Raw genomic sequence first — 20,317 nt, 5'->3', positions numbered from 1 at the left:
TGACATCGTGCAGGTTACTGCTAACCAGATCAGTTTGGGTGGGGTGAATGCTGGGGACAAAAACTAGATTGGAGAAGGTTTGAGAGAATAAGAGGGAGAGGGCTAGGGACACTGAAATTTTCTTTCAAGAAGTTTTCTGTAAAGAGGAACCAAGAAATAAGGTAGTGTCTGGAAGGGGTTATGAAGTCACTTTGGGGGATATATTACAGCCTGTATGCTCATGGGCATGATCCAGGAAAGAAAGGTCACAGTTACTGGAGCAGTCATCTATAGAGAAGCAGGGATGGGATGTGGTCACAGGAGGTGAGATTGACTTTATATAAGTGTATGGACAGTTCATCTGTAGAAGCAAAAGGGAAGGTACAGTATATGGATATAGATGTAGGTAGGGTGGTAGGTGTAGCAGTGGAAGCTTAGATGTCTGCCCTCTTACAATTGTTTCTATAAATCTCAGTGAAATATTAAGATTGAGTCTTTGAGAGTGAATGATAAATATTAAAGGTTTGAGAGAAAAGAGGCAAATAGTCATGTAAGAGAGCAGGAGAGTGACTGGACTAGGGACATGCCAAGGATTGCTAGGCATGTTAGTGGTGATAAATTTTAATTTTTTTTTAACGTTTTATTTATTTTTGAGACACAGAGAGACAGAGCATGAACAGGGGAGGGTCAGAGAGAGGGAGACACAGAATCTGAAACAGGCTCCAGGCTCTGAGCTGTCAGCACAGAGCCCGACACGGGGCTCGAACTCACGGACCACGAGATCATGACCTGAGCCGAAGTCGGCCGCTTAACCAACTGAGCCACCCAGGTGCCCCAGTGGTGATAAATTTTAAATATGACCAGTCAGTATGTATGTTTTTCTCCCACTTGCTCTGCCACCCGGGTGCAGGGGAGGAGTAGGAAGAGAGTTTTAACCAGGTTTGGGGTTTTGCCAGAGGAGTTCAGAGACAGGTAGGCTCAAGGTTGTTAAAAGTTGTGGAGGGGTATAATTATTGGTAATGAGAAGGACTAGGTTACAACCATGGGGATGTCAGTCTGAGGCAGGGCAAAGACTGCACCATCAGAAGAGAGAAGGTCGAGGAACTCAGAGTCGAGGTGTTGGAAGGGTCAGCTGTGTAGATCTTAAAATCGCTGGTTGCTGGGTACCAAATTCATGACCATCTCTTCTTTAGCAGTTTGACTCTAAGCATGGAAAATATTGGAAAGGAAAGAAGTTAGAGTAATTGTATAATGTTTTTTTAAGAATCATGACAAATTATTTGCTTCTTTCATTTTTTAGATTTAGCTCTTTGCAGAAGATGATACCAGAAATGGTATTAACCAAAACACGTGCTTTGGTTTAGCATACAAATATGTTAAAGACCGTAGCCAACAGTTGTTTTATTTAGTAATTTGTAGTTGGCTTATTTATGTTATTTGTTCAGTTCATTGGTGGATATTCAAAAATTTGTCCAAAAATTATTCAACAGTTGTCATATTAGAGCAGTTCACAATGTGAATCTCAAAACCATCCTGAAAATACTAGCCAAGAAACTTTGTTTTAAAACCAGACTGAGAAATAGAGGTGACATAGAGCCATATTAAACTCTTCAGAAAAAAACAGGTATGGAACAAAAAATTAATACTAAGTATTAACTGAAAATAACATGGGAGTCGTTCCTAAGTACATCTCTCTCTTTTTTTTTAAAGAATAACTACTTTTAGGGTGCCTCGGTGGCTCCGTCGGTTAAGCACCGACTTTGGCTCAGGTCATGATCTTGAGGTTCGTGAGTTTGAGCCCTGCGTCGGGTTCTGTGCTGACAGCTTGTAGCCTGGAGCCTGCTTCGGATTCTGTGTCTCCCTCTCTCACTGCTCCTTACCCACTCATGCTTTGTCTCTCTCTGTCTCTCAAAAGTAAATAAACATTAAAGAATACTGTTTTTTTTTTTTTAATGTTCATTTATTTATTTTGAGAGAGAGAGAGCACACACACAAGCTGGGGAGGAGCAGGGAAGGAGGGAGAGAGAGAATCCCAAGCAGGCTCCACACTGTCAGTGCGCCTGATGCAGGGCTCCATCTCATGAACTGTGAGAGTGATCATGACCTGAGCTGAAATCAAGTCGGATGTTTAAACAACTGAGCCACCCAGGTGCTCCTCCCTTTGTATATCTTGTCCTTACCTCTGATAACGAATCTGTGAAAAGTCCTTTTAGTTTGCTTACAAAATCTGTCACACATTTATCCACTTCTCTCCATATCCACAGCTACAACCCTACAACCATTGCTTCTCACCTAAATAGTAGAGGCCTAGAGTGGGAGAGCTGCTAGGGACCTTTTGGTCCTGACTCAAAAGTCACCTTTCAGAATGGTCTTTTTTTTTTTTTTTAAGTTTATTCATTTTTGAGAGAGAGAGAGAAAGAGCACAAGCATGAGAGGGCCAGAGAAAGGTGGGGGGGGGGGGGTGGGGAGAGAGAGAGAGAGAGAGAGAGAGAGAGAATCACAAGCAGACTTCACACTCCACGCTGAGCCTGATGCAGGGCTCGATTCCACGACCCTGGGATCATGACCTGAGCCAAAATCGAGTCACGCTTAGCCAGCTGAGCCACCCAAGCATCCCTAGAACAGTCTTTCTGAACCATTTGAAAGTAACCTTCCTGATCCTCGTCTCACCCATAGCATTGTCCTTGGTTTTTAATTTGTAGTATCTATTGTATCTGATATTATGTTGTTCCTTTGTCATTTTTTGTCTGTGTGCCACCTTCCAAGTAAATTAGAGCAAGGAACTTATCTGTCTTGTATATTGTGAATGCCTGTTGTTTGGAACAAGTCAATTCCAGGTACAGGGAGCTCAAAAGTATTTGTTGAATGAACAGTGAATGTATTGGAAAACAAATATTCATATGGGATCTTGAGAGAAAAATTTCTGATCTGGTAGGTAACCTAGTTCAGTATCCAGGGGTCCTAGAAGAAGCCACTGAGGAAAAAATGCACAGTCTTGAGCCTGGTACATCTGAAGAGTGAGGCTTGGTGCCTCCTGAGGAGGAAACTCGTTTCTTTACCCAAAAGGAAATTTAAAAAATTTTACTTCTAATTTATTTATTTTTTTAGTTTGTTTATTTTGAGAGCATGAGCAGGTGAGGGGCAAAGAGAGAAGGAGAGAGAATCCGAAGCAGGCTCTGCACCATCAGCTTAGAGTCCGATGCAGGGCTCAAACCCAAAAACTGTGAGATCATGACCTGAGCCAAAATCAAGAGTTAGAAGCCTAACTGACTGAGCCACCCAGGTGCCCCCTCCCCAATTTTTAAAAAATATTTAATTAATTATTATTATTTTTTAAAGTAGGCTCCATGCCCAACGTGGGGCTTGAACTCATGACCCTGAGATCAAGAGTCACATGCTCTACCAACTGAGCCAGCCAGGCACCCCAAGAAAATCAAATTTTCAGAGCTCTGATGACTGACAATCAGATGTGTTTTGCTTTGTTTTAACTGGGGTAATTAGACTGTGGAGAACTTTGAATAACAAGCCAAAATGGGTTGACATGAGGAAAGAGAAGGTGAATAATACAGAGGCTCCATAGGATTAGCAGAAGTATCAAAGACTAATTATCAGTGCTTTTTTAATTGCAATAAGGGGAATAGAGTTAGGGAGAAGGACACTAGATATCTGGGGGGAAAAAGGGGGAACTACCAAAAATGGGAAAGAGAGCCTGATGTATGATCCAATTCAGTCAAATTTGACTTAACTACATGCACCAGGTACTGTCCCTGGTGATGGCAAACCAGTAAGGAGGGAGATACAGGAGAGAATGTCTGCTCTTTAAGGGTCTTATTGTGTCTAGCAAGGGAGACAAATGATGATTTCTAATATGGGGTCATTGTTGGTTTGACATGAGATAGATATCTTTAGGAGTTACTGGCCAGCCAGTCCATGTGTAAGATTTCACATGGTGATCCTCAGCTTTGCTTTTGTAGAAACCTGATTCCAGTAGGTGCCTAATATCTTAAAAAGTGACCCATGCTGGGGCGCCTGCGTGGCTCAGTCGGTTAAGCGTCCGACTTCGGCTCGGGTCATGATCTCACAGTTCGTGGGTTCGAGCCCCACATCGGGCTCTGTGCTGACAGCTCAGAGCCCGGAGCCTGTTTCAGATTCTGTGTCTCCCTCTCTCTATGCCCCTCCCCAACTCATGTTCTGTCTCCCTCTGTCTCAAAAATAAATAAACATTAAAAAAAATTTTAAAAAAAAGTGACCCATGCTAACCATGCACATACAAGAGTGGTGCATAAGCCAAAATATCAGTTTATTAATTTACAATGAGGAAAGCTATGTGAACAGCCAAGTTTTAATTAGAAGATTACTTAGCATGGAGAAGAATAAAGGGAAGTAATGGGGTGATGTAAATGTCAAGTGACATCAAGCTTTGGTTGTCTGATGCTTCTCCATACCAGGACTGTACCTGCAGTGGGAGCTAATCACTTTGCTGGTCAGGACACCATGCCTCCCTTGTGATTAATGAACATGGCCACAATTGTTTGATGAACTGCATTTTCTTACATCTGCGTGCTTACTGCCTTCTTTAGTTATGTTACTGCCATTTTGTAGTAATTTATTCTATCTGCTTCTTTGGGAAACAATCTCTTACCATTGTATGTTGATGTTATCAGCTATACCCTTAAGTTTTGAAGATACTGAGGTATAATCTGTGGTTATAATGGAGGTATATACAAGGATAGTGGCAACATAAATAAGGAAACCATTAATACCAACAGTTAGCAAGGATGAACAACTTGAATTGTCATGCACTGAATCTTCTAGGAATATAAATTGATACAACCACTTTGAAAACAGTTTAACATTACCTAGTACAGTTGAGTATTACCATACCCTTTCCCTAGCAATTCCATTCCTAGGTTTCAATAACTTGGAGAAACTCTTGCACATGTATACCAGGAAATAGGTAACAAGATTGTTTATAGCAGAAAAATAGAAGGGGACAACTACAAGTTCAGTCAAATGTTCATTTATACAATGAAACACTCTACAAAAATGAAAATGGAAGTGCAGCTCTAAAACAGTATTCTGTGAAACAAGCAAGTCACCAAAAAATACATGCTGTATGAGTCCATTTGTATAAAATGCAAAAAAAAGAACAGATCTAAAACCGTTAAGAACATGTCATGTAAGGTAAAACCAAAGAGGAAAGCAAAAAAATGGTTAATTCTTTGGTTAATAGTGGTTAAAAGAATGGTTAATTCAAAATTCAATCCAGTCGCTACTTTTTTGGGAGAAGGAGATGCAATTGGAAAGGGGAACATGCAAGTCCTTGTAATGTTCTCTTTCTGAAGCTGGATAGTGCATTCATGGGTATTCATCCTGTCATATTGTCCACAGTGTCCACTAGTGTCTTACTAGTAGGATGACTGTTAAACTTTTGGCCCCTACTGGAACACCTTTGAGAGTAAAGGGAGGGGATGCTCAAAATAATTAAAATAATATTTCTTTGGAAATATTTGTAACCCCCAAATATTTGTAACCCCCAAAATAAATTATATTAAACCACATTAAAAACTTTTTTATAATGATTGTCTAGACATTAAAAAAATAGCATAAGCTAAATAATTACTCTTGGTATGTGTTCATATACTTTTATCAGTTTCTTAACAGTTACCTGTCTCAAATACCATGTCATTGGTATTTTTATGAAGTGAGTATTTTTTTAATGTTTATTTATTTTTGAGAGAGAGAGAGAGAGAGACACAGCATGAGCAGGGGAGGGGCAGAGAGAGCGGGAAACACAGAATATGAAGCAGGCTCCAGGCTCTGAGCTGTCAGCACAGAGCCTGATGCAGGGCTCTAACTCACAAACCATGAGATCATAACCTGAGGCGAAGTTGGACGCTTAACCAACTGAGTTACCCAGGCACTCCTATGAAGGGAATATTTTTTCAAAATGTTCTTATTTTTTAATTTTCCCCCCTAAAATTGCCTGCCACCTTCAAGGTTGTATTTGTTGGTTAACATATTTGAAAATGCTTATACCTTCTATTGAATCTTCTCTGCAGAGTGTTTTTTTCTTTTTTTTTTGAGAGAGAGAGAGAGAGAGTGCGTGTGCGTGTGCGTGTGTGTGTGTGTGTGTGTCAAGCAGGTTCCATGCTGAGCGTGGAGCCCAACTTGGGGCTCAATCCCACAGCCCTGAGATCATGACCTGAATCAAATGTTCAACCAATTGAGCCACCCAGCCACCCCAGAGTGTATTACTTTTAATTGAGAAGATATATTCTCAAGATACTTTGTGAGCTTAGTATCTTAAAGTTGGAAGTATACAGTGGAGGTTTACCAAACTTAGTAATGATAACAATGATGATAATATGTTCAAAAAAAAAAAAAAAAACCATACTGAAAAAAATCCGGAATAGTTGCTAAGCCAAGACAGATGAGATGCCAAGTAGAACAGGTATAAGCCAAACCTGTCTTGGGCAGTTACACAAAATGCCTGCAGTTTAACATCTGCATAAGCACATTTCTGTTAATTTGCTTGTTACTGGACCCAGGTGGCTGCTAGTCAGGGCACTAGCTGACAGACCCCTGTGGTGAATGTTCCTTTCTTCTTAAGAGATGAAAACACGTAAAAGGATCCATAAACTGTTACTGGTTTGAGAAGGAAAATATATTAGTTTAGATATTAAGTTGGAAAACCTTGGGAGAGAGGAGTAGTAAAGGGAATACATCCACACTTTGAAGTACTGAGTGTTCTGCAGCCGAGTAAAATCGAGCAAAATCTCTAAGACTAAGGATTATTTCTTGTTCACATAGGAACATTTTATGAAACAAATGATCCACATTTATGGCTAGAACTTAACAAATACTTTATTTCTACTTTGCATGTTTTGTGGAATTTATTCAAAGTATCTTTTCCTGAAAAAAAAAAAAAAAAAAAAAAAAGAGGTTAGAGTGGGAGAGAGCCAAAGCATAAGAGACTCTTAAAAACTGAGAACAAACTGAGGGTTGATGGGGGGTGGGAGGGAGGGGAGGGTGGGTGATGGGTATTGAGGAGGGCACCTTTTGGGATGAGCACTGGCTGTTGTATGGAAACCAATTTGACAATAAATTTCATATATTGAAAAAAAAAACAAAGTATCTTTTCCTATGGAACAGTTCTGTATCTGGAAAGAGGCTGCTTGTTGAGTTTTACCTCATTTGGGAAAGATTCACATGGTGAGGAAATGACAAAGGTCCTTTCCTATAATGAGACTTTGCTGACCACCTTTGCCAGTCAGTGGGTGACGTATCCCAGCATGGTTTTAAAGAAACATTTTCAGAAAGCTGTAATTTTTCCTGTAAAAACACTTTTTCAAAAAAATCTTTTGTGCCTTTTCAAAACCTATTTTTTTCCAGTGGCAAGTGGCTACTCCTCAATGGGGAGTGTATTAATATCCCCCTTTATTAATAGTGAGTCAGAAGATAATGTTCTCCTACACAATTTACAGTAAAACAAATGTGTCTTAAACATATTGTGCTTAAGCAAAGTTCTCTGGTAGCAATAATTTGAAAGTCACTGATGAGAAAATGTTTATTTTGGCACACATAATGAGTTATTTCCTCCTAAAACTAAGTTATCAGAAATTCTAAATTCTATCAAATCGTTCTTTTAATACATTTGAATAAGAGGTAAGGACACTGAATGATTCATAGACCAGGGTAATGTGTGATGGATAGAGACTATATGACACATAGAAATTACATTTCACTTAATAATAGATCTAAGTAGGTGGAGATGACTTAATATTTTTAAATGTTTGTTTCTTCTCTCCATAGCTTTAAGAAAAAGTAGAAATCACTCCTGACTGTACTGAATAGCAAAAATTAAGTGACTTTTCCTGTACTGCAAATCATGGCACTACCATTCCGGAAGGACTTAGAAAAGTACAAGGACCTGGATGAAGATGAGCTCCTTGGAAATCTATCAGAAGTAGAACTGAAACAACTGGAAACTGTTCTTGATGATCTTGACCCTGAGGTAGGTGCTAATGAAATAACTTTTCAAACCCTTTGAAACTAAGTAACTTATTTGAGCAGTTAGCTTTTTCATGACTTTTCTCAGATACCCCTACATTTTCTCTTTATCCAAATGAATTTTTTGCCTCTTCTTAGTTCCCTCACTTCTGCCCCCACCTCTCCACTCACATGCCAATATATCCTAAACCATTTTCACCAACACCCTTATTTTCAAACATCTGAAATTTCCTGTCCTCTACGAAATCTTTTCTCTTTGGGCAGGGAGCAATGTTTTTGGTAAAATGAAGCAGATAATTAGGTCTTTGATTTATGTCAACCTCTGTGCCTCTTCAGAGCTTCTATACTATGATGGCCCTTGTGTAGAGTGTCTCTAGAAGGTTCTTTGTGACTTTAAATCTTTTTTTTTTTTTTTTTTTTTTGAGAGAGAGACAGAATGTGAATGGGGGATGGGCAGACAGAGAAGGAGACACAGCATCTGAAACAGGCTCCGGGCTCTGAGCTGTCAGCACAGAGCCCAATGCGGGGCTTGAACTTGGGAATGGAGAGATCATGACCTGAGCCAAAGTCAGACGCTTAACCAACTGAGCCACCCAGGCGCCCCGTGACCTTAAATCTAATTGTTACCATTCTAAAAGCTGCTGACCAAATTGAGTAAGTTTCTAGTCATTAGTAGAGTAGACCTAAGTAGATTCTCAGCAGTACTGCAGTCCATATGGAACAGACCTGAATATATGTATATACGTTTTAATTTGCAAAGTGGGGGGGCACCTGGGTGGCTCGGTCGGTTAAGCGTCCAACTTCGGCTCAGGTCATGATCTCACGGTCCGTGAGTTCGAGCCCCGCATCGGGCTCTGTGCTGACAGCTCAGAGCCTGGAGCCTGCTTCAGATTCTATGTCTCCCTCTCTCTGCCCCTCCCCTGTTCATGCTCTGTCTCTGTCTCAAAAATAAATAAACGTTAAAAAAAAAAAATTAAAAAAAAAAATTGCAAAGTGGGTGTTATTTGTCTTATAAATTACACAAGGCTAAGGTAGAGTCCCTTAACACCTGAATTGTTATTCTCTGGTATGTACAGGGTGGGGGGTGGGCAGGGAGTCCTTGAGGGGAGACCCCTAAGGTTATGGCTACTTACCCTGAAGGTAAGGGTCATTTGCTAGGTTTCTTCTCTTTACTACATGCTTCTTTATGCTGAGACATTGATTTTTAGTGTCTTTTAAGAATTGAGATAGAGTTTGTTTTATAAAATTATTCTTGTTACTACAACACATTTATTTCCTGCTGGAATGTTTTTGAATTTTTATTGAAAACTCTCCTTTTTTCAGCATTACTTCAGCACTTCATTAATGTGTCTATACCGTAGATCAAAACCCTTAACTGTAATTGTTATCACAAGGAAAAGTTTGTGGTACTCATAAGTCTGGGGGTAACCGAGGATAACAGTGCTGTTTTGATCCTGTCACAGCAGTCTCTTCTACAAACAGTTCAACCTATTTAGACCTGTTTCAATCAAGTGGTTGTAGAACTGGCAGGAGCCTAAGAGCTCATCTAGTCCAGAGTTCCTTAACCTTGACACTACTGACATTTGAAGCTGGATAATTCTTTGCTATGGGGGCTGTCCTGTGCATTGTTAAGTTGTTCAGCATTCTGGCCTCTACTCACTACATGCCAATAGCACATCCCCCTGTTTACAAATGTACCTGGGATTTTTTTTTTTTTTTAATTAGCTCTGGTAAGATTACAGACATGGAGGAAAAAAGAGTGTATTTCTTATAGTCCTCAAGAGGGAACATGAGAAAACACCTGATTTCGTCAGGAAGCAGAAGCAGCAAGGAGCAAGTATGGCCCAGAACCATTCTTGTGGTTTCCGAGGGAAGAAATGGGTGAGACGGGATTGGCAAGTTTGAGCAAATTTAGGATTGGATAATTTGAGTAATTTCAGTGGTCTCTGGGCCACAGGAGTAGTCTCCAGTTGTCCAGTTACCTGGTCCTGGGTGATTTAGGGCAGGAGCAATAATGGTTTGCTGGGTGAGAGATAAAGGAGGTGGTTGGGATATGGGCTCCAGATTAGTTGGTTTTCATTTGGAAAGCCCACTGCTGGGTGGAGGGCCGAGGAAGTTGTTTGCTATCCTAAGGAATTAGCCAGCTCCCAAGATGGCAAAGCATCATAAAATACAGAAAATAGAAAACATGATTAATGCTTCCTCCCCTTAGTCATGACAACCAAAAATGTTTGCAGACATTGCCACTTGTCCCCTGTGGGAGCACCTTGGTTGAGAAACATTGATCTAGCACTTGCCTCTGTTTTATAGATAGAAAACAAAAGTTAGGTGACTTGATTCAGTTACTACAATTAAGGAAAGAACTGAGACTGGATCCCTCACTGCCTGATGGCTCCCTGGCAGAGTCTAGTGACCTTTCTGCTAAACTGCAGTGAGTCCCCTATTAATACTTGGACTATGCTATACATGTGAAAACTGATGGTTTCTATTTTCTTACTTGCAAAACCATGAGGCCTGCTTCGTTTATGGGGAGGTTTGAGTTCAAACCTCTGGGTGTATTTTGCCAGTTCCTCAACCCCAGTTGAAACTCCCCCAACCTCAGATACTGTTAGTTGAGACTGGAAGAACGATGTTTATTGACAGCATGCCGCTTGTGGGTAAAGTTTTGGGCAAGAGTGCCAGTGAAAGATGAGGTATGAAAAGAGTGCAAGGGTAGTAGTGTCCACTTCTGGCAGAGAAAAGCCACTGTAACTTATAAATCTCAGAAGATAAGAGAAGGGCAGATAGAGGTTGTATATGGTTCCTTGTTACATTTTGGAGGGCTGTTTTACTTTCCATATGCTGCATTCAGTATATTTATTTGCCAACCTACTGCATTTTCTCAAAACATCTATCTCTACAAGATAGCCAGCCAGCCTAGGCAAAAGCTAATTTTTTTTTTAAATTATTTCCAAGGCTTGGAGTATATATCATTACAACAAAATTGTACTGTGAGGAAGAAACATACTTTTTAGTGGCAGTCATTTTAATGAGATCTTTACCTGGTATGAAATAATTATGATCTAGTAACTTGACTAAAGTATACTCCTAATAAAGCATGGTTGATGAGTTTATAGCCTCCAAAGCCAGTTACCTGTCACTTATTTTGTGTTCAAAAATGTATTTAAGGAGCCAGGATTCCAGCTAATGTATCATTTAAAACCTATGTTTCGGGGCACCTGGGTGGCTCAATTGGTTGAGCATCCAAGGTTGGCTCAGGTCACGATCTCACTGTGAGTTTGAGCCCTGCGTTGGCTTTGTGCAGACAGCTCAGAGCCTGGAGCCTGCTTCGGAATCTGTGTCTCCCTCTTTCTCTCTGCCCCTCTCCCACTTGTGCTGTTTGTCTGTCTGTCTGTCTGTCTTTCTCTCTCTCTCTAAAAAATAAACATTAAAAAATTACAAAAAAAACCACCAAACAACCTATGTTTCACATGATTTTGACCTGGCAGGTGGAGTAGTGCAACTCCATTACTACCCCCATGAAAGAGCAGTAGGTATTATTGATGGTGATGGGAAGTAACTTTGATTAATTTGCCTTAATGAGCATTTTTCTTTAAAAGTGTTCTCAAATCTTTATTCAGTAAATATTTGGGGAGCAACCAATAGATTCCGGTACTATGCTAGGCTTAAGGTTATAAGAGTAAGCAAAACAAATGTGGTCTTTGCCCTCATGATGCAGATTGGTAGGAGTGGGGGAGGTAGGCATTAATTAAATAATCATACCATATTAGTATAAGAGCATATAATGGGAGGTTAAGAAAAGCCTCTTTGGGGGAATGGAGCTGCAGTCTTAAAAATGACTAGCAAAAAATGGTGGACAGAGCATTCTAGAGAAGGTCTTTGGTAGAACGAAGTGTGTGGCAGGCACAGGGAAGGAACTAGGGTTAGTGTGGCTAGAATGAGGAGGGTATGTGAGGTGAGGCTAAGGTAAGAGATAATGGAATGGGAATGAGGGATGATGTGATCCAGGGAAACCAGTCGGGAAGTTAGTATAATATTCCCTGCCAGCTTGATCATAGCTTGGACCAAAGTAATGATGTTGGAGACGGAGAGAAGTAAATAGACAAATGAGTTTTTTAGGAAGTAAAAATGGGTAGGATTCTTCATGCATAGTTCTCAATTTCCGAGTTGTTGGGTAGAAGTCTTGTTTCTTTATTATCTTCCTGTAGACAATTTTGAATTACAAAACGCATTCTTAGTGCAGGGTTAGGAACAGACCTCCTTTGTATTTCATATTTATAGATGACCTTTCTGTATAATGCATACCATTACATGAGGAGAGCACAAAGGTGAATTTTATGAAAATTATTATGGATCTCAGCAAATGGCCACAGTTGAAGTGCTGTATTTTCTAGTTATAAAATGTATATTCCCTATTATTATCTATATAAGATCTCCCTTTATAATGAAAATTATAAAATCCATGAGATTCAGCATTATGGAAGGTGTTGGCAAAAGAAGGCTGGCCCTTTTGTGTGACTTACCGGGCTGCCTTCCATTTCTAAAGCAAAGGAATATCTAGGAACAGTGAGACAAGGCAGTATCACCTCTTTGCCTTTCTTTCTTCTTTTTTATTAATTTTTTTTTTTTTTTTTTTTTTTTTTTTGAGAGCAAGAGAGAGCATGAACAGGGGAGGGGTAGAGAGAGAGGGAGACACAGAAACAGAAGCTCCCTCCAGGCTCTCAGCTGTCAGCACAGAGCCCATGGTGGGGCTGGAACTCACAGACCAAGAGATCATGATCATGACCTGGGTTGAAGTCAGACACTTAACTGACTGAGCCACGTAGGCGCCCCCCCTTTTTTTTTATCAGAATTTTTTAAACGTTTATTTATTTTTGAGACAGCACAAGCAGGGTGGGGGGGGGGGGCAGAGAGAGGGAGACACAGAATCTGAAGTAGTCTTCAGGCTCTGAGGTGTCAGCACAAAGCCCGAAGCGGGGCACGAGCTCACAAACTGCAAGATCATGACCTGAGCTGAAGTCAGAGGCTTAACTGACTGAGCTACCCGGGTGCCCCACCTCTTGCCTTTCGATGAGCAAAAGGATGGAGCTCACATTGTCTAATCGCCACTTGCTATTCCTGGACTTCGTGAAAATTCAGAGTAGGAACTACAAGAGACAACTTTAATCCATTACCTTGCACCCCTTCCCCACTCTCAGTCCCTCCATGCTCTCAAAAAGATTGTACCCACATGGAACCCCAGAGATATAGCTCTTGTTAGGAGGACATCCATGTGCCTTGGTGCGTGAGTAGCAATGGCGGTGGTTGCTGCAGTACATCCTAGTGCTGATGTACATCTATACATACAGTGAACCTTTCACATTAATGTTCTGATATCCTACTGTATGGAATGCATGTGTTTATATGAAAAAGCCTTTACCACGAAATAGAAGTCGTTATGAAGGAATATGGTGTATATATCATTTAGAATTCTTTTGTAATAGAATTATTTTCTGTATATGCTTATATGCTGAGCAGTTATTAATCATTAAGAAAACTATTTTTTATTACCATGCAGGACATTTAAAAAGTAAGGAGTGTTTCCTTCTAGTAGAACTTTCTGAAGAAAATGTTTATGTGCTTATTTTAATAATGTAAGTGAATTCTACCTAATAAAGAAAACTTTGTGTAGAACACTTTTACATTGCTGCCCTAAAATGAAACATTTAATGCCAGTATCACATTCTGGTCTATAAGTCTTTCTTAAATGGGTGATCTGTGGAAGCATATAATGTTGGCATTCTTGGTGGTCATAATGGCTGATTCATTCTCTTTGGCAGAATGCCCTTCTGCCTGCAGGGTTCCGGCAGAAGAACCAGACGTCAAAGTCCGCCACAGGGCCGTTTGATAGAGAACACCTCCTTTCATACCTGGAGAAGGAGGCATTGGAGCATAAAGACAGGGAAGACTATGTGCCCTACACTGGAGAAAAAAAAGGTAAACTTTGAAGTCATTATTCGATAGCATTTGATTTTTCTTTTTATAGGTAAGGTAGGTCTGGAGAAATAATGTTTTTAGAGATGCATCTGACACTGTTGACTTAGAAACTTGTCAAGTAATCTGGCACTTCATTTGCATTTTTCATCAACTTGGCCAGTAAGTTCCTTCTGAATGATTTCTGAGATTTTATTATACAGTGATTTTATATAACACTCTAGTGTGCTGAGGTAAAAATTTTAATTCACTAGTATATTTCAGAATGGAAATGATGTCAAAGCAGTGCTCTGTTCTAACTCCTGTCTTTAAGGAGAACTGTCATAAAATAATTCAGGCCATATTTTCAAAGACTCTTTTTAAAGGATACCCTACAGCCTTCCTTAGTAATTCATAGTTATAATTGTCAATGCTTCATAACCATTACTTTCAGGAGAGTTTCTAGTCCAGGCCCCTCCCATTGCAGAGTTTGACCTTAGGTAGCCTCAGTGGAGACTGAGTATAGCCATATATTTTAAAGTTCTATATATAACACAACATGAAGTAGATTAAGCTACTCAGCTTTCAGTGCGTGTTGGCCTGCAGAGCCAGAGTCTGCTTGCACCCTTGTTGAGGAGATCATGTGTGGAATACTGGCGAATGGTGGCAGCGGTTGCAGGATCTGCAGATTACCTCTTCCAGGCACTGTTTTTACACCTGAATCCTTAGTAATCCAGACAGAAAGAAGGTTAGAGCATAGTGCTTTCTTCTAGTTAGGCTTTAGCTTTTTATTTGGGAAGGAAGCCCTTCTCAGGAATTTGGCCACAGCTCTGTCACGTGGCTACCCCTTAGTGGCAAGGGAAACTTGAAAATTCATTTTAGCATTCTAGCCTCTGTAACAGAGGAAGGCTAGTGAATGATTTTTGAGTGGGTAATTCACGAGGTCTTCATTAAACCTTTTTAAAATTATCTATCATCCCCAACTCATTTGCTCTTTCACTAGTTTATCTAGTTCAGCCCTTTATCTCTAGTTTAGCATCATTATCTTAGCTACTTTCATTAGAGTTCTCTAGAGAAACAGAAACAGAACCAAAAGGCTCTGTGTTGGGGAGGGGGTGAGATTTATTTTAAGGTATTGGCACGTGTGATTATAGAGGCTTATTAAGTTTGAAATCTGCAGGATAGGCCGACAGCCTAGAGACCTAGGGAAGAGTTGCAGTTCAAGTCCAAGGGCAGTCTGCTAGCAGAATTCCTTCTTGCTCAGAGACGATCAGTCTTTGTTCTGTTAAGCCCTTCAGCTGATTGGATGAGGCTCACCACATATGGCTTTACTCAAAGTCCACTGATTTAAATGTCAGTCTCATTCAAAAACACCTTCACAGAAACACCCAGGATAATATTTGACCAATTATCTGGGCACCATGCCCAGCCAAATTGGCTCATAACGTTAACCATCACACTACTGTTAGAGATGGGAATGTCTTGTCCTCAAATGTTTAGGGCCAGAAAAAGGATTGAAAACCAATACATAGTTTTGAAGTATGGAGAATCACAGAGATGAACAAAAATGTCAGTTCCTTTGTGTTTATAACAGAAAAGACTACTGGTTATGCTTTCATCCAGACAGCCATACCTATAACGTCACAGTGCTTATAGCTTCAATCCCATTTATACAGGAGAGTATGACTCTATGAGAATAAACATTGGTTGATCACATTTTACTATTATGTATGTTTTAGATGGACTCAAATGGAGGTAGAAATGGAGGGAGAGATATGAGAAGAGAGATGGCAGAAAAAAATAAGGAATTTGAGGACAAAAAGAGAAAATAAGAGATGTGAAAGAGCCGTGTTTGTCCTAAATTGACCCAGGAAGCTTCCCAGTATGCTCTTGTTTCATAATCTCCAGTTGCCTAGAGAAAGATCTTGGAGGATTAGAGGGAGTAGGAAAGAAGGTAGAGAAGAATTGTGGAAAACAAGAAAATATCAGAGGGGAGAAATGATAGAGGCAAGGAATATGGGTGGCAAGGAAAAAAAAATGTATCTTCCTTCAGCTGGAGTGTGTAATAATTTTGTTTCTTTTTATAACTTATTTATTTATTTTTGATTTTTTTTTTATGTTTGCTTTTGAGAGAGAGAGAGAGACAGAACATGAGTGGGGGAGGGGGAGAGAGAGAGAGAGACACACACCCAGAATCCGAAGCAGGCTCCAGGCTCTGAGGTGTCAGCACAGAGCCAGACACAGGCTCCAACCACAGACTGCGAGATCATGACCTGAACTGAGGCGGATGCTTAACTGACTGAGCCACCTAGGCGCCCCTATTTTATTTTTTTAAGTTTATTTATTTTATTTTGAGAGAGAGAGAGATTGTCCCAAACAGGCTTTGCGCTGTCAGCACAGAGCCGGATGTGTGACTTGAACTTACAAACCATGAGATCATGACCTGAGCGGAAACCAAGAAGAGTTGGATGCTTACCTGACTGGGCCACCCAGGTGCCCCTAAAATTGTATATTTTTTTAAAGATTTTATTATTATTTTTTTAATGTTTATTTATTTTGAGAGATTGAGCAAAGGAGGGGCAGAGAGAGGGAGACTGAGCAGCCAAAGCTTACAGTGCAGAGCCCTGTGTGGGGCTTTAACTCAAACCGTGAGATCATGACCTGAGCTGAAGTCTGATGCTCACCCAACTGAGCCACCCAGGCACCCCATTTTCTAACTTCTAAAAATTTTTATCTCATTTCTTAGACTTTGGCTGGGTATGAAGTAAACAGAAGTAGTTGAGTTAAAAAGCAGGTAATTTTGCATTCATAGTCAGTTTTTATAATACATTCACTATTTTTACTGCTTCTTGTAGCTTTGTCGAATACTATTTATGGGCAGCTATGATGCAATGACTAAGACTAGCATTTTTAAAAATAATGAACTTTTTCCTGAAGCATAACATGCTTACAGAAAATGCACAAATCAGAAGGATATAGCTTGGTGGATTATATAGTGAGCACTGCCATGTAGTCGCTACCCGGCTTCTTCCCACTTTTCTCTTTGTTTTCAGAGGTAACCACCATCCTAGCTTCTTTCTATCTTTGTTTCTGCACATGTGCAAGTAAGGTGGGGGAGGAGAGAGAGGGAGGGACAGAATCCAAAGGAGGCTCCATACTCAGCATGGAGCCCACCATAGGACTCAGTCTCACAACTGTGAGATCATGACCTGAGCTGAAATCAGGAGTCGGACACTTAACTGACTGAGCCACCCAGGTGCCCAACCATCCTAGCTTCTAATACAATAAATTAGTTCTGCCTGTTTTGAAATTTATGTAAAAGGCATCATACAGGCTGAATATCTGCTTTGCCTCATTCATACAGTTTTTGTGTGGACCAGATTCGTTAATGGGTATAGTGAAATCACCATAAAAATCCTTTATGGTGTAGTCATTTTATTTATTTATTTTTTTAAGTTTGTTTAGGGAGAGACTGTGAGTGGGGGGAGGGGCAGAGAGAGAGAGAGAGAAAGAATATGAATCCCAAGCGGGCACCATGTTGTTAGCATGGAGCCCAATACGGGACTGCAACTCATAACAGTGAGATCATAAACTGAGCTGAAATCAAGAGTTGGATGCTTAACCAGCTGAGCCACCCAGGTGCCTCTGTGGTGGTGTAGTCATTTTAAAGGATCGTAAGTGTGATGTTATTACCAAACAAGGGACTTTAATTTCTGTCATGGAGGAGTGGTCCAGGACCACAGAAATGAGGTTTGAATTTCAGGAATCCATGTGATGGGAGCAAATACTACCACCCTAGACTGGGTGGGTCAAGTCTTAGAAGCCATGTTACAGTGTCGTAGACCTGGAGAAGCACAAATTAGTCTTCAACAACTGGGAGACTTTCGTTGTAGAGCTCTACTTTGAAATACTGTAGAGCTAAAAGCCAGCTCATGTTCTCTAATCTACCCTAGGCTCTCATCCTTAAATCAGTTAGCTTTAGTTATCCTTAGTCACTAATATGCCTTCCTTTCTTTGGGTCTCATCCTCAAGATCTTGATCACTTTCTAGAAGATCCTGAGAATAATTCATCTACATCTTATTAGCATACCTTCCAACTGAGCTAAATGTGAATCGCCTTCTTAGCTCTGAACATCCCAAAGCTTTTCTTTCTTTTTAAGGTGTATGTTTTTTTAAGATTTTTAAGATGCCTCTCCTATGACTTTTTATCCTAAATACCTAGATTGAGTCCCAAATTTCTTAATAGCTTATTTCATAGGAGATAGATTTTCAGATTGAGGATGCTTTTAGGCAGTAGAGGTTCTCCTGGTTCTTTATGTTAAAAAAGTTTGCAAACCTGTTAAGGCAAGTATTTTACTTTTTTGTGTACTTGGACTAGTTAGAACATGTAAAATCTGCCATTAATCTCTAAACTTAAAAAAAAAATTTTTTTTTACACTGAGATGCTATGTTGCAGAATTCAGTGCCCAATGACAGTATTAGCTGTCTTTGCCAGTGCATGTTATAGCAGTGTCCCTTAGTTCCAAGTTATGTGCCAAAATCACACAGTGATCTCACATTGTAATTATTGTCAAAGATTGAAAAAGATGACCACTCATTTTTTTAAGCAAAAAATTGGGAACCACTAAAAGGATTATCCAATCATTAAAGTTGACTGCTTCTCCTATTCTGAGACTAATTAAATGATTAATTATACTTGTTCACTGAAAGACACGCCCTCTTTGTGGAGGTAAAATTACACAGAATTGGTGTGACCAAAGGGAATCAACGTAAAACTGAAAATTGGACATTTCAGGATTTTTTCTTTGGACAGAAACTGTATACTCATGCCAAATTTTGTTTTTCTAGATCATCTCAAAATGGTTTGTTTTTTGGTTTTTGTTTGTTTTTGTTTTGTGTTTTGTGTGTGTGTGTGTGTTTTGAGAGAGAGAGCAAGCACAGGTGGGATAGGGGCAGAGAGAGAGGGAGAGAGGGATAATCCCAAGCATGCTCCATACTGTCAGTGCAGAGCTCACTGCAGGGCTTGAATTCACAAACTGTGAGATAATGACCCGAGCCAAAATCGAGAGTCTGAGACTTAACCAACTGAGCCACCCAGGCACCCCTCAAAATGTTTTAAAAAGACATCACAGACTAAAAAGGATTCTTGAGAGTGGTTATATATAGATAAATGAGTAATTTTATTTTGTGATATGGGAAATGTTTATAATTGTACATTTTACAAATTGAAAGTGTATGCCAACGTCTGAGAAGAAGGAATTAATCCTAGATGCATTTGGGGGAACATTTTGTGTCCTACACTAGTAAATGTTCTGCTTTTAATAGTGTAGTTATTTTTTTTTTAATGTTTGTTTATTTTTGAGAGAGAGAGTATGAGTGGGGGAGGAGCAGAGAGAGAGGGAGACACAGAATCTGAAGCAGGCTCCAGGCTCTGAGCTGTCACCACAGAGCCCGATGCGAGGCTCAAACTCAGGAACCGTGAGATCATGACCTGAGCTGAAGTCCGACGCTTACCGACTGAGCCACCCGGCGCCCCAATAGTGTAGTTTTATTAATAGCAAAACGAAGGTTTTAAGCAGCTAGTAAGGGATAGCTAACAAAAGATGTATTAAGGATTGTTTTTAAGTGCATCATTACAGTAGAATTCACAGTATGCATATATGCATCTGTTAAATTCATCTAAATCTAATAAGCTCGTGCTAGGTATGATATGGTAACAAGTAATCTTGGCAAGTATTAAAGAAAATGCCTTTCTTACGAGTCTACTGTGTTCAAAATGTTGAGAAACAAAGCACCTAAGAAAATTTAAACAACATTCCAATATTCATTCCTTTTACTTAAAAACATAATATTGAAATGTTTGGAAGCTTTTTACCTCTTTTTCCTTGAAATTCTACAAAACACGTAACTGTGGTAGAGACCAAGACAAGGGTGAAGGAGAGTGTTCATCCTATTCTTTCTCATTCCTGAAAACAGTGAAAATGCAGAGTGCTGGCTATATAGCTGATTAGCATTTCCCATTATATTTTTACGTATCTTGAATATTCTGTCTCCAGGATAGATAAGGCATAGATCTTCGCCATGAATTTGGCTCCTGGAGAACTAATTTGCCCTACTCTTTAATATTTCTTACCGACTCTCATTTTGCTTTTCTTTGCCAGGAGTCTTCCTCTGCATTTCTAGTATCACCCTTCACCCTTACCTAGCCTGAGTTTTGTCCCCCAAGTGTCCCTTATTTTACACATGAACCAGAGCCATGCTGCACCTTGTATACTACATTCACGTGCACCAGAGAATTCCATTTGAGCCACTGACTCACCCAGATAGGGCTCCTCCATTCCTCACAGAGCCTCCTGTTCTCCCTGTTGGCCCT

The 20,317-nt window shown here is 40.0% G+C and overlaps 1 protein-coding gene and 1 non-coding gene across 2 annotated transcripts in view; one reads left to right on the top strand and one right to left on the bottom strand.

Annotated features, from left to right (window-relative positions):
• Positions 1-20,317, top strand: part of TMOD3 (tropomodulin 3) — an 81,186-nt gene that overhangs the window by 26,122 nt on the left and 34,747 nt on the right. Inside the window, exons 2-3 of the mRNA XM_019442110.2 lie at positions 7,795-7,996; positions 13,812-13,968. Of these exons, the coding sequence (XP_019297655.1) occupies positions 7,871-7,996; positions 13,812-13,968 (283 nt within the window). The 5' untranslated portion in view covers positions 7,795-7,870. The remainder of the gene's footprint in view (positions 1-7,794; positions 7,997-13,811; positions 13,969-20,317) is intronic.
• TRNAK-CUU (transfer RNA lysine (anticodon CUU)) lies at positions 3,328-3,400 on the bottom strand. The gene has a single exon. It is a non-coding gene; the product is annotated as a tRNA-Lys (tRNA).

The sequence above is a fragment of the Panthera pardus genome, unplaced genomic scaffold, assembly GCF_024362965.1.
Source record: "Panthera pardus isolate Hobbes unplaced genomic scaffold, ASM2436296v1 HiC_scaffold_24, whole genome shotgun sequence".
In the NCBI taxonomy this organism is placed as follows: Eukaryota; Metazoa; Chordata; class Mammalia; order Carnivora; family Felidae; genus Panthera; species Panthera pardus.
This window is presented reverse-complemented; position numbering and strand designations above follow the sequence as displayed.